At 35.8% G+C, this 16755-nt stretch overlaps 1 protein-coding gene across 2 annotated transcripts in view; it reads left to right on the top strand.

Annotated features, from left to right (window-relative positions):
- Positions 1-9587, top strand: part of LOC6566456 (voltage-dependent calcium channel subunit alpha-2/delta-3) — a 41150-nt gene extending 31563 nt beyond the window's left edge. Inside the window, exons 4-16 of one of the 2 annotated variants that reach the window (XM_032739560.1) lie at positions 1009-1485; positions 1553-1834; positions 2226-2933; positions 2999-3212; positions 3874-4079; positions 4162-4379; positions 5451-5483; positions 5723-5827; positions 6666-6927; positions 6988-7476; positions 7555-7710; positions 8215-8371; positions 8446-9587. In XM_032739560.1, coding sequence (XP_032595451.1) covers positions 1009-1485; positions 1553-1834; positions 2226-2933; positions 2999-3212; positions 3874-4079; positions 4162-4379; positions 5451-5483; positions 5723-5827; positions 6666-6927; positions 6988-7476; positions 7555-7710; positions 8215-8371; positions 8446-8639 — 3501 coding nt within the window. In that variant the 3' untranslated portion in view covers positions 8640-9587. The remainder of the gene's footprint in view (positions 1-1008; positions 1486-1552; positions 1835-2225; positions 2934-2998; positions 3213-3873; positions 4080-4161; positions 4380-5450; positions 5484-5722; positions 5828-6665; positions 6928-6987; positions 7477-7554; positions 7711-8214; positions 8372-8445) is intronic. The other variant, XM_032739561.1, reaches the window with a different exon arrangement.
- The last annotated feature ends 7168 nt before the right edge of the window (positions 9588-16755 follow it).

The raw sequence follows: 16755 nt of genomic DNA, 5'->3' as shown, positions 1-16755 counted from the left end.
ACTGGTCTCGAGCTGTTTTGAAAATGTTTAAGGACTGTCAGAGAGCTCAATCTTTGGTCTGCAGAAGAATTAACTAATTATTATCAGCGTAAATTCCGTTTACTTTATTTTTACCTGGGCAAACAAATATAAAATGAATAAGAAAGCTCCAAAAGAGTTATAGTCAAATATATAACATTTAAAGGAATATTGAAATTGAATATATTTACCTTAATATTATATATTTTATGAATATTAAATAATTATAAATTACAAATATTTTTTTTAACATAATTGTTCTTCGATTTAGTTTAATTTCATTAAAGGATCTTAGAAATTATACCAAATTTATAGTGATCAATAAGTAAGAAAAGATTAATCAGAATTTGCATTTAAAAAATATAAAAAATGTCGAGAAATATATCTAAAATCTTATTCACCAAAAATATAGTTAATTAGTGAACTCTATATATATATGGAGTATAAATTGAAAATAGATTCAATTACTATCAAAAGCAGAGCTCGGCATTTGACGCATTCCGACACGGAATGTTTTAAGCATATTCTTTGATAAATTGCAAACTTCGATTTGAGTTATTTGATGTTATTTGCAGCCACTGTGCAATTGGGAATTTTTCGCACTAATTTTCCACGTAGTTTGAAATGCTTTCAATACACAGAGCAACGCACACATGCAATATTGGAGAGTTTCCAATGAGTTGAGTGGGGTTAGTGCAAAAGCAAAAGCAAAAGCAAAAGCAAACTCTGCTCATCGAACTGAGAGCTCTTTGTGCAATTTAAGACGGCATCTCCCTTGATAAATTGCATAAAGAATAGCTACGAGAAACTTTACCAGCGCCAGATTAAACAGATTGATGAGTGTGGGAGGCACCACATATAGCATACATACATACATACATACATACATACATACATACATACATACATACATACATACATACATACATTTATACATATAAACTTAAACTGATGCCTTTGTAATACCCTTTCTTATATTTTCGTTTGCAGCGCTTGATGGACTCAGCAGAGCAGGCGGCGCTCTCGGAACTGGAGGGGCAGAGCAGCACGGAGGGGGGTGCACTGGGGCAGCAGCAGCATTACGATGCGAGACGCATCAATGAGTACAATGCCGATGGCAAGTTGGCGGACGGAGCTCGCCACATGGATATACGATTCATGCGGCGCTTCGAGCGTCTGCCGGTGAATCTCAGTCTAAGCTCGATTCTGGTGCCGCACGGCGTCGATTTGGATGAGACGGACGTGAAGTCGGCATTGCAGTGGAGCGCCCACCTGGATCCACTCTTCCAGAACAACTTGGAGCGAGATCCGGCATTGTCCTGGCAGTACTTTGGCTCATCGTCTGGCTTTCTACGCCGCTTCCCCGGCACTGCCTGGCCACCCGAGGGCTCTAAGGGCAGCAAGCTAATCCATGACTTTCGCACTCACAACTGGTTTGTCCAGGCCGCCTCCTCCCCCAAGGATATTGTGAGATTTAATTGAAATATGTTTGCTGTTTGGCACTTACTTATGATCTTTTTCCTCTTGTGTCTAGATGATTCTACTGGATGCATCGTCCAGCATGTCAGAGAAGTCCTTTGATCTGGCCACATCCACGGCTTTTAATATACTGGACACTCTCGGCGAGGATGACTATGTCAATTTAATAACCTTCTCGGATGTGGTCAAGACGCCAGTGCCGTGCTTCAAGGATCGTATGGTGCGTGCCACTCCTGATAATGTCCAGGAAATCAAGTCGGCTGTCAAAGCTATCAAACTTCAGGATACGGCGAACTTTACGGCAGGCCTGGAATACGCCTTCAGTTTACTTCACAAGGTAAGTGGCTGGAAAATCCGCGGATGTGGATGCGATGATTTTTATAGGGTTTTATGCAATTATCGATTTAAGTTCAATCCGATTAAAAATAGACAAGGTTGTTCACAAGTGTCTTACTAGACTTTTTCTTTTAAAATTACTTCAATCTATACTAAAGCTTAGTTAAATTATTTAATAATAAGCATAATAAATGTCTATCCAAGAATATGGAAGGCAGTGTACATCTTGGATTCCAGTAAGACCATATTGTTTATCGGTTTATGATTATGTTTATGCATGAGATGAGTGAATATTAATGCTAAATTTGATATGTGCCCGTTTTAATAGATGTTTTATTTTTTATACTTGTCGTATAACTGGAATCGATTTCTTATCTTTGACCTTTCTGCAGTACAATCAGAGTGGAGCGGGCAGCCAGTGCAATCAGGCAATAATGCTGATAACGGAGAGCACCTCGGAGTCGCACAAGGAGATTATCAAGCAGTACAACTGGCCGCATATGCCCGTCCGCATCTTTACGTATCTGATTGGAAGCGATTCGGGGAGTCGCAGCAATCTGCATGAAATGGCCTGCTCCAACAAGGGCTTCTTTGTGCAGATCAACAATTATGAGGAGGCGCGACGGAAGGTCATTGACTATGCGCTTGTGATGGCGCGACCCATGATTATGTATCAGGCGGATCATCCGGTTCATTGGAGTCCCGTTTTTGTTGGTGGGAAATCAGGCGGATTGGGTAGGGATTCGGAATACCAGCGACGTTTGGTGACGACAGTTTCAACTCCGGTCTTCGATAGACGAAACCATTCGGTGCGCGTGGCCAATTTGTTGGGTGTCGTTGGCACCGATGTACCCATCGAGGAGATACGCAAAATGATACCGCAGCACAAGCTGGGACCGAATGGGTATTCGTTTATCGTCGATAACAATGGGCGGGTGCTCTACCATCCGGATCTGCGGCCGCTAAGCGATGGCAATCAGTACATCGATCAGCTGCGACCCAAATACGCCTCAGTGGACATTACGGAGTTGGAACTGCCGGAAACGGAAGTGGGCAACGATCACGAACTAGTCGAAATGAACAAGAATCTACTCAATGAGGTATGCTCTGCCTTCTCCTAGCCCTGCTTATCACTACTTAATAATTATACCTGTTTGCTCGACAGATGCGCGGTGACATGATTCGCCCCAAGGAGGGTGAGACAGAGTTCACCGTGCTTAATCATTACGACGAGTCGAAGCGTGTCTCGACCCGTACACATCGATACTTCTATGGCCCCATCGAGGACACGCCCTTCACGCTGGCTATTGTGCTGCCAGAGAAGTACGGCAGCCATGAGTTGGTCTCCCAGCAGGAAATAAGGCACTCGCGTAACAATGGTGAGTCAACAAAGAAATACATTAATTTGTTGGTTCTCTGTACTCATGGCAAATTGATTAAAAGGAGTATCAATATGTTATGCAGATTTAGGCAAACATTTGTCTTATAGATAGATAATATACATTTTCGATTTAATTTCGGATGGAACAGTCTCTGAGTTTTCGAAATGATTTGTGCACCTTCCACTTAGAAAGAGTTAATCCGATTCTTGAAAACAAAGTACATTAAAAAGTTGTGAAATAGCGTGGGAGCCTCTGCGATCCCATAAAGTAAATGTATATTTTTTTTATCAATATCAACAAAGTCGATATATCTAGCTATTTCACTCTGTGTGTCTATCTGAATGAGCATGCCAATGTCATCGACCTTTAAGAACTGGAAACTTTATATAAATGAATATAAGATAAGATAAGATAAATATAATTAATCAACTAAAAAAAACTGTGATAAAATTGAATCACCAAATGTTGGTTGGTTGGTTGATTTCTGGAAGCCTTCTTTAAAGATAGGCATCTAAATTTAAAACCTCAATATATACACATAATTGCACAGCTGCAATATACCCTTTATAATTATTAATTATTCGTATAAGTTTGAACGGTTCGTGGATCTTATTCAAAGCGTTAAATATTAATGACAAGCAATCCTTGATTTTTATAGTTACCGAGTACTTTAAGGGGGACAACTGGCGCGTACATCCCGATTGGGTCTACTGTGAGTACAATAGCGTCAGCGATTTGGAGAAGGAGCGTGAGAGCTCCGGTGAATATACGTCTCGCGATCAAGAGCCCAGCTTTGGGTCGCCAGAGGAGCAGGTACTGCACTTTCTGGCTCGCGCCGGACGTCCAGGCTGGAAGTGGATGTCGGTAAGCAATCCAACTGAAAGTATTTATAAACTTGACTGCATTTGCTTACAATCTCATTTTTTTTATCTATCTCACTGCTTAGGTGCGACCCAAGTCGCCGCAACCACACCACAACCTGCACGGCACCACGTCAAGTGCCTCCCATTTTGGGGCACAGCATCTGAATGTGCAGGGTTCTCGCAAGGCAGAGCCCTATTATTGCGATCGAACCCTCATTCAGAGCTTGGTACGCGATGCAATGGTCACCGATGGACTTGACCGCAATACCACGAGTACCTCCAATGGCAAGGAGGATAAGCAGTAAGTTTTGCTTTTGTTTTTCATTTTGATTATACAATTTTTCAGTGCATTTTCTTCCTTAAAATTTCGTTTTGTTAATTGAAATTAATTCATTTCGTTAAGACCGGACTCCATTGAACATATTACAATTTATTTATTTATTTAAGATATATAATTATTAATTCTGTTTGTCATATTTATGTTTTAGAAAGTATTATAATAATAATATAATTTCAAATTGTTATTGTTTTGAAAAAAAAACTTCAATCAATTTTCTATGATATGAGCGAACTCAGTTTAAACTTAGTTTAAAATGATTGGAGTACTTCATCTTCGAGTTATTTACCAAACTTCGTCGAATTTTTTATTAAATTTCTAAATTTATTCATTTGCATTTCAAAATGAGTTTGAAGTGTGGTTTTATATCGACGCTCATACCGATTAGTTACTTAGATTGACTGAGGCAAATATTGTTGCAAGTATTGTTGTTGAGTGCTTTCGACCTTTGACCTAATTAAAATTAAAAAATTGTCCTTAAATTTAAAAAGGTGAACTACTGACAACCTACCAAATAAAACTCGCGCTTACCTGCTAAATGTTTTTGTTATTTATTTAATCAATGAGAATCATAAGTAATGAGAAACACAGAAGCTGTCAAAAATATATATTACATTGATTCTATGTTGAATAGGTTCAGGATCTCTTCTAGTCGAGCTCTGTCGACTGTGGCACTTTAAAGCATGATTTAAAACAATATTTCAAGTTTTTCATTTAATTATTTTTAGTTACAAAATTTCTTTTTAGTTGTACTTTCTATTCTATTTTGACAACGCTTAAATGATTTCATTAATACTTAAACCATTTTTGTTTAAGCATTTTTTTTCAAGCACTAAAGCACCAAAAATTTTCTCTTGCATATATTTCCTTCACTCTATTTTCCAAAAATGCAAACACTTTTCTTTGCATCCACCAACTTTCTTTATATAATAAATTATATTAAACAAACATTCTCTCCACAACCAATAAATAATTACAAAATTTGATTTGTATGCAAATTGAACATTATTTTAATGCACCTTTATAAACATTTAGTCCAATCGCCACATTGATGGCCATTTTGAAGAGGTAAATGAAAAGTATTTTAATGGTCACGTAGTTAATGTTTTTACAAATGCTTTGAGGAACCAGCACACTTCAAGCCGCTCGGAACCAGTTCCCAAAAATGACCATTAAGCATTTATTGAAATGCTCTGTAGATTTGCTGTGGGCAGTTGATAAAAGCTTGGAATAGCTTAATCCATATCTCTTGCTGATCACATTGCTATGTCTCCTTGCTGATATCTATTGTTAATCCCCTTCCACAGGCAAGGCTATCAAAAGTTTGTTGTGGCTACCTCATTTGTGGCTACGCGTTCGGGCTTATTACGCTGGATTGATCATATTAAGAGACCTGAGGATACCCCGGAACCGTAAGTTGAAAGTTGATGACATAAGACTGATTGTAAAATTTGAGCATATTTCTGAGAGAGAATCAATTATTTCCTACTATTTTCTTGTGGAGTTTATCATAGTTTTGGCAATTAGTCAGACAGGCCAAACTTATTTCATCACTTTGTATATGTTATTCGTAAAGAGCAAATTGTTATAAAAATGGAAAAGAATATTTTATAAAAATGTTAAAGCGTCGCGATCATTGTGATAAAAATATTGCATTTATTTATAGAAATGCAATAAAATGTATACCTTGAAGGTACTATCACCATAAGGTCGCCATCAAACTGGGAGAGGAGCGGAGGGTATCAGCTTTTAGCTGATAAGTTACTTTCTGCTTCCACACAGAGAATGTATTTTAATTAAATATAATTAACGACAGAAAATCGATATTTATATGCATGGTAGCATTCTTGAGTTCGATGAAAAACGTATATTGAGATGCCAGTTGAGAATACTTAAGTCAAATAGTAAATACTGCTTCTGAGCTGGTTCAATTTGATCCTTGCAATTAGTAATACTGCGAGCACCAAATACATAAAGCTTGGAGGATCAACGCCTAAAGAATCAGAGTATACATACTTGACCCCAATACGAATAGTAAAGATATGGATAATAAAGTTCTGTATGGTAAAAAATAAATTGCAAAAATAATTGACTGAGAGTCCTTTTATTACATCCTGGAAATGGAGTTGAATTTGCGCATAAATATTAATAATAAATATACTTAAACTGTATAGCAAAAGCAGATTAAGTGTGTTTCATTTTATCGATAACTTGTCTTTTTAATCGATATAAATCGTTTTCTTTTCACAGGCACTTCAGCGAGGACAATGTGCGCGCCATGGACTCCTCGTGGTACAAGCGTGCCGTGGATCAGCACACAGTGGAGCCGGATAGCTTTGTGTATAGTGTGCCCTTCGGTTCCGGATATGCCATCAAATCGAACGCCACTTTGGTGACAGCCTCGCATGCGATCTTTGTGGAGCATCGCGGACACAAGGCCCCAGCTGGAGTTGTGGGTCTGCAATTTCAACACGACTCGCTGGCCAAGCACTTTATCAACATCACATCGGCAGTGAGTGATCTTTAGGCTATTCTTGGGATGCATTTGTCTTAAGTTCTCTTCTTTGTTCAGTGCACTGGGATGACGGGCTGTAAGCGAACCTGCGCCTCGGATAATCTCGACTGCTATGTGCTGGACAACAGTGGGTTTGTGATCATCTCGGAGGAAATGGAGCATACGGGCAAGTTTTTTGGCCAAATCGATGGAACCATTATGGACTCTCTGGTCCAGGATCGCATTTACAAGCGCGTCACGGTGAATGACTATCAGGGCGTCTGCTCCGATTCCGATAACCCCTACACGGCAGCTGGTGGCATTCTAAAGCCACATCGCCTTGGCAGCTGGTTCTACAAGCATTTGGTGGCCCTCAGCGCCAGTTGGTTATCGCTGATGCCCACCTCACTGCGCGCTTGGCCACAGGACGACTATGAGACATATGACAATGAGGATGTTGTCTTTGTGGAGAACAACTACGCGGACGAGTATGAGGAGAACTTTGATAATGAGTATCATCTGCAGGTGGATCAGGAAATGGATGAATTCTTTACCACAGCCGATGCGGTGCGTGCCAAACACTATTCTGTTGTTATGCATATGTTATCTATAGCTATTCTAATCCGAAATCGGTTTTCCTCTTAGGACTATACGACGCCACCACCTAAACAGCATAAACCCCACAGTGGACCCAGATTCATGGCCGATCCGCAGAATGCGCGACGCTGTGATCTGCGCACCGATCTTTATATGTTGCAACCGGAACGCCTTAATCAAGGCGGTCAAAATAACCCACTAAAGGTGAGTCCCATAGATCATTGAGAAATTTTATAATCATTTGAAAAATATGCGTTATTCCTTATTAATTGACTTTAATCCTTTTGTGTGGTTCTAAATATGTCTTTCTTATTTTTAATTAATACTTCAAATATAGAATTTAATATTTTTACATGGAATAAATGTCTAATTTAGCTTATTAAAAATAGGATACCAATTGATCTTGAATAGTATATATAGCTATATAGCTGCATATGTCAGTCTGTCTATTTTAATGAAAGCCAATCACTCAGTTTTTGGGGTATCTTAGCGAAACTGGGAATAAATCCGGGAATTACTATATCATAAAGCTACAAAAGAAACCAACGATCGAAAGATGAGTGCCTTTCAAGATATTTGAAACAAATAAAACTAGTTATATAAACTACACATTAGACTACTTCATCGTATAGCTTGTGCAGGAATAATACGAATAATGCCTATTTCAAGTATATATATATATGATATATATATGTTTTCTGCTTACAGGGTAAACTAACCAATTGTCATGTGTCGGGCTGTGAGCGGCCGTTTAGTGTGCAGAAGATTCCACACAGTAATCTGATTCTGCTTGTGGTGGACACGCTGTGTCCTTGCGGCTCCAAGCAGCTGGACATTGAGCCCATGGAGGAGTCGGGCATTGTCGGTGAGTAAAACAAATGGAGATTCATCATTAAATCCGTGCTAGTATTTGATGGATTTACAATATAAAACAAACAGGTGCCTGCAGCACGCGTCGTCAGAGTCAGGAGCAGCAGTCGCGTCGCCGACCAAAGAAATGTATTAACTACCACCCCGAGGAGATTGAGATACAGCAGTGTGGGCGTGGCAGCACGCTACTGCACATGTCCGCCTCCCTTATAGCTGCGCACCTGCTGATGGTCAGCGTCACCTTCGTGCTGGCCAATGCGTGATACGAGCACTAAATACAATAAAGGACATGATAAGCAGCAGGAGCATCAGGAGCAACAGGAGCAGCAGGAGCAGATGGAAAACGAGAACGAGAACGAGAACGAATACGATAAGTTAAGGCTTTACGATATTGAGAAACGAGCTGGCGAATTTGCAGACAATTTCCGTTTCTTGATTTCTTTGGGCAGTTGAATTGCATAGCCAAACAGAAGTTCACGCGTAATACGGTAATATCTATATGTTTGTAGACAATAATTTGCAACAACAACAAAAACAAAAACAACAACAAAAATCTATATATTTCCATTGACAATTAGACGAAAGTAAATATTAGCTAAATATTAGTTACGTGTAATTGTGAGAGGAACACAATTTAAATCAAATATTTGTAGTACAGAAACTTATTTCCATTTTCCAACTATTAATTTATAAAATTACGATTAGGGCATGCAATTGATTTAAGCGAAAAGCACACTAATTATTTCACAATGAATTAAAAGAAAATCAAATATATACTAGTCAGTTTATGTAAATAGCAAGCGAAAGTATTTAACAGAACAAAATTCCTACCGAAATACTTAATTCAATAATTCAAAACAAAAACATATGAAAAGAAAATGTAAGCAAAATTAATGATTTCACTAACTGCGTACGCACAAATATCGAGTATTATATTTTACGACAAAAACCAAATATAATAAAATTAAAGTACACCTTAAAACCACAAAAGTTATATGACAAATTCACTGAACAAACAGAAGACTTGAAATACCAACAGCAATGTATAAACGAAAAACAAAAACAAAAACACATATTAAACAAATAATTTAATGAAAGAAAAACAACAGAAATCAGTTCATATCGACGACATGCATGGCAGCCAATTTTGAACAGCAATAAGCAAAACAAATACAATAAAATAAAAAAAAACACATGAACAAATAAATACGTACATATATAGCAACAACAAAAAAGTCGATATATGTATGTGAATAGGAATTAGTTTTGCAGAAGAAATGACATTTATTTTATATACATTTTTATACAACATCATTTTGACAAGCATAAAAAATGTATGTATACATAAAATACATGTATGTATATATAAATCCCCAGAGCCATAAAAACAATTAAAAATCAATTAACATAAATATTTAACTATTTATTTATATTTAATTTGCAAAAAAAAACATATATATATATATATATACATGGCAACATATTCGAAATGTGCGTAGCATTTAATTTTTCAATTATAGAAGTTCACATATCGTTAATTTGGCAATAATATTTATACAACTTTTTAAACACACACACTTGCATACTATCTCACACAAACACATACTTACATACCATCACACACACTCACACACACACACACACACCTCTATAATATAAAGAAAAAATATTTTCTGTGTCTTAAACTTGTATAAAAAATGTCTTCCATTACAAATACTTAAAGAAAAAACAAAAACAAAATCGATAACTTAATAACTACTAATTAACTAACTAAATATACTTAATATTTAACTTAAAGAACATAATTAACCATGCATAAAGAATTTAAATGTTTGGCTCATTTTGCTGGCAGCTAAAAGCTGACAAGAAATAGCAAAAAAAAAAAAACACGAAAAGAAAATACTTAATACTTAAAAGTAAAAAAAAAAATACAAAACTCATTTGAAAAGTTCTTAAGCCAATAGACTTAAATGCATAGTACATAATATATATAGTTAGGCATGGTGGAGTCGGGGCTTTTGGCAATGTGCAGACAAAACCAATACGAACGAAGTTAAAGCAGAAACCAAAACAATGGAAACAGCATCAAAAGAAAGCGCATGCAAAAAGCATTAGTCAAAATATTAGCCGAATATATATATATAATATAAATATATATATATATATAATTGTAATATTAATATATACTAGCAATTGTAAGTCGTAACACTTAACAACAATGCGTATGTGTAATGTCTGAATACATAAATTCAATGCAGCTTAGTTCCACACATTCGACAGTGAGTGCTTGTGTGTATGTGTGTGTGTGTGTGTGTATGAGTGTGTGTATGCGTGTATGTGCGTGTGAGTGTGTGTGTGTGAGAGTGGGATCATTGACTGATGTTTGTAGAGGAGAGCGGCGAGCGTGCGTTTTGAGATAGATATATATATATATATAATTCTTACCTAGTTAATGTACGAGTATACCTGGTAGGCCAAATCGCGCGTAACATGCATACATGATACATATATCCCCTTAACGAGGGGGGGGGGAACACCATTATTAACATACTTCAGATAACTCTCTTCATCTTCCTCTATCTCTCTCTCTCTCTCTCTCTCTCTCTCTCTCTCTCTGTCCCTCCCTGCAAATTGAAATGTAACACTGCATTTAATTCCTTCACATAACAACTAAATAAATTAATATAATACTTATAAAGTACCTACATTTATGTATTTGTACTAATGTTTGTAAAATTCCATATCAAAACGAAATAAAAGATTAAAAACAAAAAATAAATAAAATCTTAAAGTTTTAGCAAAATACATAAGTTGTTCAGCAAAAAATTTTCTATGTTTGTTTATTTTTATAAATGAGAAAACAAATTTAAATGTTTGTATGTGTAGTCCATAATTTTCTAAAGGCATATGCATATATTGACTATATTGACAACAAAAAACAAAGAAGAAAGGTATTAAATAATGCGAATACACACATTATTGGTCTAAGTGGATGGAAACACGGACAAAAACGAATATGATAACATCTATCAAAATTAACTTACGAATTAAATCAAATTTTTGACAATGCGATTTTTGCTTTTTGAAAATCGTGCTTTTTGCTAAAAAAAAAAAACAAAAGAAAAATACGAAAAGAAAACCCAAAAACATAATAGAATACTTAAAAGAATATGACACGTAATGCTATAAAAACCAACTTTTGCTCTCTATGAACCTTATATACAAGCAACTTTCTATACGAAAACATTTATAAAAAATATACTTATATCGTACATATAACAAGCCGTTTTTCAAACACACCTCAGACAGAACGTATCCATATGAAAACAAAATCAACACAGACAAGATTTTTTATCCACACAATTCGATTTTCCAGTGCATTTATAATTTCAAAACTATTTATATTGACATTCTTTTGATCGCAAACTTGTCAAGAACTAATTAATGGAATGGAATGGCAACTACGCATACATACATACATATAAACGAATAATTAGGATACATAATGCAAAATTGAATAAATCCAGAAAGTTATCTAAAATGAAAATCAGTCGAAAATTAATATAGTGCGCATATAAAAATAAAAGCATAAATTTTGTTATTGTTGTAAAACGCATTAAAAACAACTTTTAATATGTGAGAGAAATTGTTGTTTCATTAAATTTGTCATTAATAGAAGGAAATATTAACGTTTAATGCATAGATAAATCCATAAAAAATATATATATATATATATACCATACCAACAAACAAACAAACAAACAAACACATATTGGAAAGGACACAATTAACTATCCAAATTATTTGAGAAGCTTCGAATTAATAAAGTGAAAATGACTTTTAATTTACTTCATACAAAAAGAAAATCTGTAATATTAATGACCACCAACAAACAGACACACTTACACACACAACACACCAACACACACACACACACAAATCATATACATACATAGATATCACTCACACACACATTGCATACATTTGACCACAGGAATATACAAAACTTTTGTTATTTTGTATGATCAGTCTACAAAAAATGTCACCTAATACTTAAAAAAAAATATAAAATTAAAAAGAAAAAAGAAAAAAAAAGGAATCAAAAACACAACACACAAAAAAAGAATTGGCAAAAAACTAACTATTAAGATTAAAATGCATACTTAAATAATGAATTATAATTAAAATAAAACTTGCTCATTACTCTACTTATAAACACAAAAATAACATGAAAATGGTAATACCTAAATTACAATGAAACCAACTTTATATTAATACAATAACGCAGAAACAGGTGGAGTACTACAAATATTATATATACATACATACATATGTATAAAAAGGAAAACAAAAAAAAAACAAAACAAAATAAGATGAGAATTGAAAAAATAACGATGATTGAGAATAAAATGAAAAATATTACAAGTAATTCAAGTGTGTTTAAATTGCCTATTAAATTCTCTGAATTAATCAAAAATTAATTTTAATTTATCTCATATTTCAGCATCAACAAAGTGTTTTACCAATTTTGATAGATTGAAAGAAGTATCTGATCTTGGTTGCCATCTTCCTTTCATTTTACTCTTCAGCGTCTGTCTTCAGAATATATATCTTATAGCTGACTCACTCGACCACATCGATCTTATCATTCCCAGAAATGACAAGTCATTCCATGAGGCCTGCATGCTTTCATTCCAGTAAAGTTCAGATTATCACGTCCACGACACGCATGATGTTCGTTCGAAATGTAATGTTGCGCAGTTGAATGGCATAACAGAAACTACATTTTATCTAACAACCTTTTCTTTTGAAACTTGGCCCAGTTATCAGTAAGTGAGATATCGTTGCCTCTGAAGAGACTGATCGGTGCGAGGAGGAGATCGCAAAACATGCAGCTGGGCACGCACTTCTTATCGGCTGGGCATGAACTTGTGCTGCTGCTGATAAGAGCGACTGGCACGAGCCAGGTGGAACATCATTGCGTTCATGCCTCAGACAACAAAAAACCAAAAAAAAAAAAAAAAAACAGATGAAAAACCCGACTCGAATGGGGAGTGGGTTATCTTTGTTTATATTTTTTTGCAGCCTTATCATGTCGGATCAGGGATTGGTCGCATCGCTCGATTAGATTTGACCAATCAGCGCTTGATTTGTTGTTGCCAATTTGCTTTTTTAATAATTTTTCTTATCGATCTGACTAGGCGACACGAGCATCAAATTTGTCTTAACACTTCACATTGTTTTGCTTTTGTTTTTAATTCGTTTTTTTATTATTATTATTTTCTAGGCTATTAAGTTTATTATTCAGTTTTTTTTTTTTTGATAAGAATTTTGGTAGATTACTGTTCCAATTTTTAGTCATAGTGCTAATTGCTGTGCATATAGAAACTGATTATTTAGCAGTATAATTTTTGAGTCATCATTGGAGTAATTATGTAATTGACAGAAGTGCTGGGAAATAAAATAGAATAATAAAAAGGCACTACAGAAGATCCTTGAGCAAAATCACGTTCATACTGAGGGTACACGAAGTTATTGGGTGTTTTTTTTTTAAGTGCGTCATAAAATCTAAAATGTGGGTTTCTTGCAATCTCCTTTAAATTGGCTGGTCTCGTTCAATTTAGCCGCCCCGAGGCACTCTGCCCCCAAAATGCGCTGAAAACTATCTCACGTTTTGCTTATCGGTAAGCTGAAAAATAAGATTTGGTTTTAACTTTGGTTGGACTCTAATCTTTTCACTTAATACGTTTGTATTTGTTATGCTCGTGTTTTCTAATCGATCCTAATGAAACTTGCGCAGTTGCTCAATATTAGTCCAATTATTTCCCACTGAATCGCATTATTTTATTTAATGCAATTATCGGTCCAATAAACCTGATCTGCGTATGGTATACGTGCTGAAATGTCGAGAACTGATTCAGTACGTCACATAAATATTTTGAGAGCGTTTTCTCATCTCCTGAGAGTTTTATTGTAGTTTCCAGTCTGTTCTATTTGAGAGTTTGCCGGAAGAGAAAATTGGTGCAGATGGAGTACTCATTAAATTAATTAGGGTGTGTGGAGTTATAGCATCTAAAAATATGTTATAATATCTTCTTGCTATAGGAACTCTTAGAGCTTTTGGAGACAAATTCCAGCTGTGAGTTCTTGTCAAGTTTTCCAAGGACAATGAGTCTTTAGCAAGCTTCTATTCCTTAAATGCGTATCATTGCTTACTGCTTACGTCGCTTTTCTTTCAGGGATTGTACACGTTGAAAAGTTTTAAGGGATTCTTGAAAATAGCCTAGTCCTGTTGAAAATTCTTCTCTAGTCGAGAGAAGCTCGAGCTTGAAGATTGTGCCCATTTCATATTTCATTGTGACCTTTGAAAAAGTGACTTGAAGTTTGTAACGGATTGCAAGTCAAGTCTCCGACCCTTATGGGGGATATATATATATTTCGAATTACAGGCTGATAAGACTTGGAATATATAAATCTTATAAATATGTATTTCTTAATTGAAATGTAAATAATAAATTATAGTTTTATTTTAATTTAAATTATTTTTTACTTTCTGTTGTTTGCTGTGTGCACTGATATTAGTTGACATTAAATAATTAATACATTTTTTACCTGCCACAAACACGATCAGTGGAAAGAATAGTTCTTGCAATAAATATTTGTTGTTTATTGACGTAGCACACCCAAAATAATTCCACATAATGTTTAGAATTAATATTATATATAATTATCGTTTACTAACACTGCCCCTCGATTCCATTTCCTGGAACCGAAACTCGTGATACAAAAAGTTTGAATAGTTTTTGCCAAAGCCGAGCGAAGAGAAAAACAAAAACAAGAGCCTATGTTTAGGCCTGATGACAGGCAAATATTTGTATTATTTATTAGTGTGGTAAGAAACAGAAACAGAATGTGGCCAAAACACATCAACTATCAACTGAGATCGGCACTCGTCTCTGCCAATTAGCACCTCAACTGACAACATAATACAATATTTCTCAGCGATTTCAACAGATTTCGATCTATTTTTAGGCAGCTGCTTTATTTTTGGCTGCTAAACTAGCCAGAATGACAATCGCATCGCATCTGTCAATGTAAGGCGTGAAATTTGAAGTGATCAGTGTAGTTAATTGAAAGGCAGTGCATTGAAGCACAAATTGAAACTGAAATTGAAATTGAGACTGAGACTGAGATATTGACACAAATTGAGCACAAACCCATTTCAGATGGAAGTATTTTTGGGTTGCTGCTTGCTGCTGGCTGTTGGCTGCTTGCTCACATGTTCACATGACTCTGCCGCATGACTCGTAAATGGACTTTGGCACCAAGCGGGCAAAAAAGAAAAGCCTTATAATACACACGCACACACACACAGACGTTTCAATTAAACAATGAACTCAATGTGTTAGTTGTCGGGCATGGCCAATCGAGTGTCTCTCGAGCGTCTGGCGATGCATCAGCAACAGCAACTGTTGCTGTTGCTGTTGCTGCTGCCAAGTGGCTGGCTACAAAGTCCAAAAATCGATTAGTTGTGGCGTATTCTCAATATCGTTTTCTGCGTCATACACACACACACACACACACAGAGAGGCACTCGACTACTCTCGCTTTCAATAATAACTCGCGAGCAGATTGGGGAAAATTTCTGCGCTCTTCAAATAAATAAACCTTTGCCCCATTTGCTTAACAGTTAAATTATATTTAGCATTCATTTATCTTTTTAGTGAGTTCAGGATTCACGCCAAGCTCACATGCACATCTCCATCGGCACCCCCCCTCCCAGTCAGCCCCCTCCCTGGTCACCTCCACTGGTGCCACCGCTACCACTGTCTTCGAAATGATTCAGTGTTTTTCGGCACGTGTGTCACCTGAAATCGTGGCCCTGATCCGTTTGATCTGATAGAGCATCATTAAATGTGTTAATTACTCATGAGCATACACTACCTCAAATCGGGTATATCAATCTATCAATGAGCAGTTGAACATCTGCTCAAGTGCACGTTACTTATTACCTATTTTAAGACTCATTTCAAATGGATATTTAAGTAATTCGTATTCTTAAAAGTTTTAAGCTCCAATAACTGCGATTTTTGTTGTCCTTTAGGATATTTTTATATGAATTTGTTTGTCATGCCCCATATAAAGTAGATCATTTGTTATTTATATTGTTGTATCAGATTAGTTTAAATTTAGACATTATTCTATTTGCCACTAGCTGGTTGTAATTATTATCTCCTCATTTTAATTTTGTTATCTTTTGTAGTTTTTTTTTTTTGATTATTGTTATATCAGATTAGTTTAAAATAGGACAATGTTGCCGTTGTTATTCTTCTATTGCGTTTGCCACTTGCCGATTTTAATTATGGGCTTTTGTTTTTA

Source organism: Drosophila grimshawi, unplaced genomic scaffold, assembly GCF_018153295.1.
Source record: "Drosophila grimshawi isolate 15287-2541.00 unplaced genomic scaffold, ASM1815329v1 contig_1377, whole genome shotgun sequence".
Classification (NCBI taxonomy): domain Eukaryota; kingdom Metazoa; phylum Arthropoda; class Insecta; order Diptera; family Drosophilidae; genus Drosophila; species Drosophila grimshawi.
The sequence above is the reverse complement of the archived record's forward strand: the minus strand, read 5'-3'. Positions and strand labels throughout refer to the sequence as shown.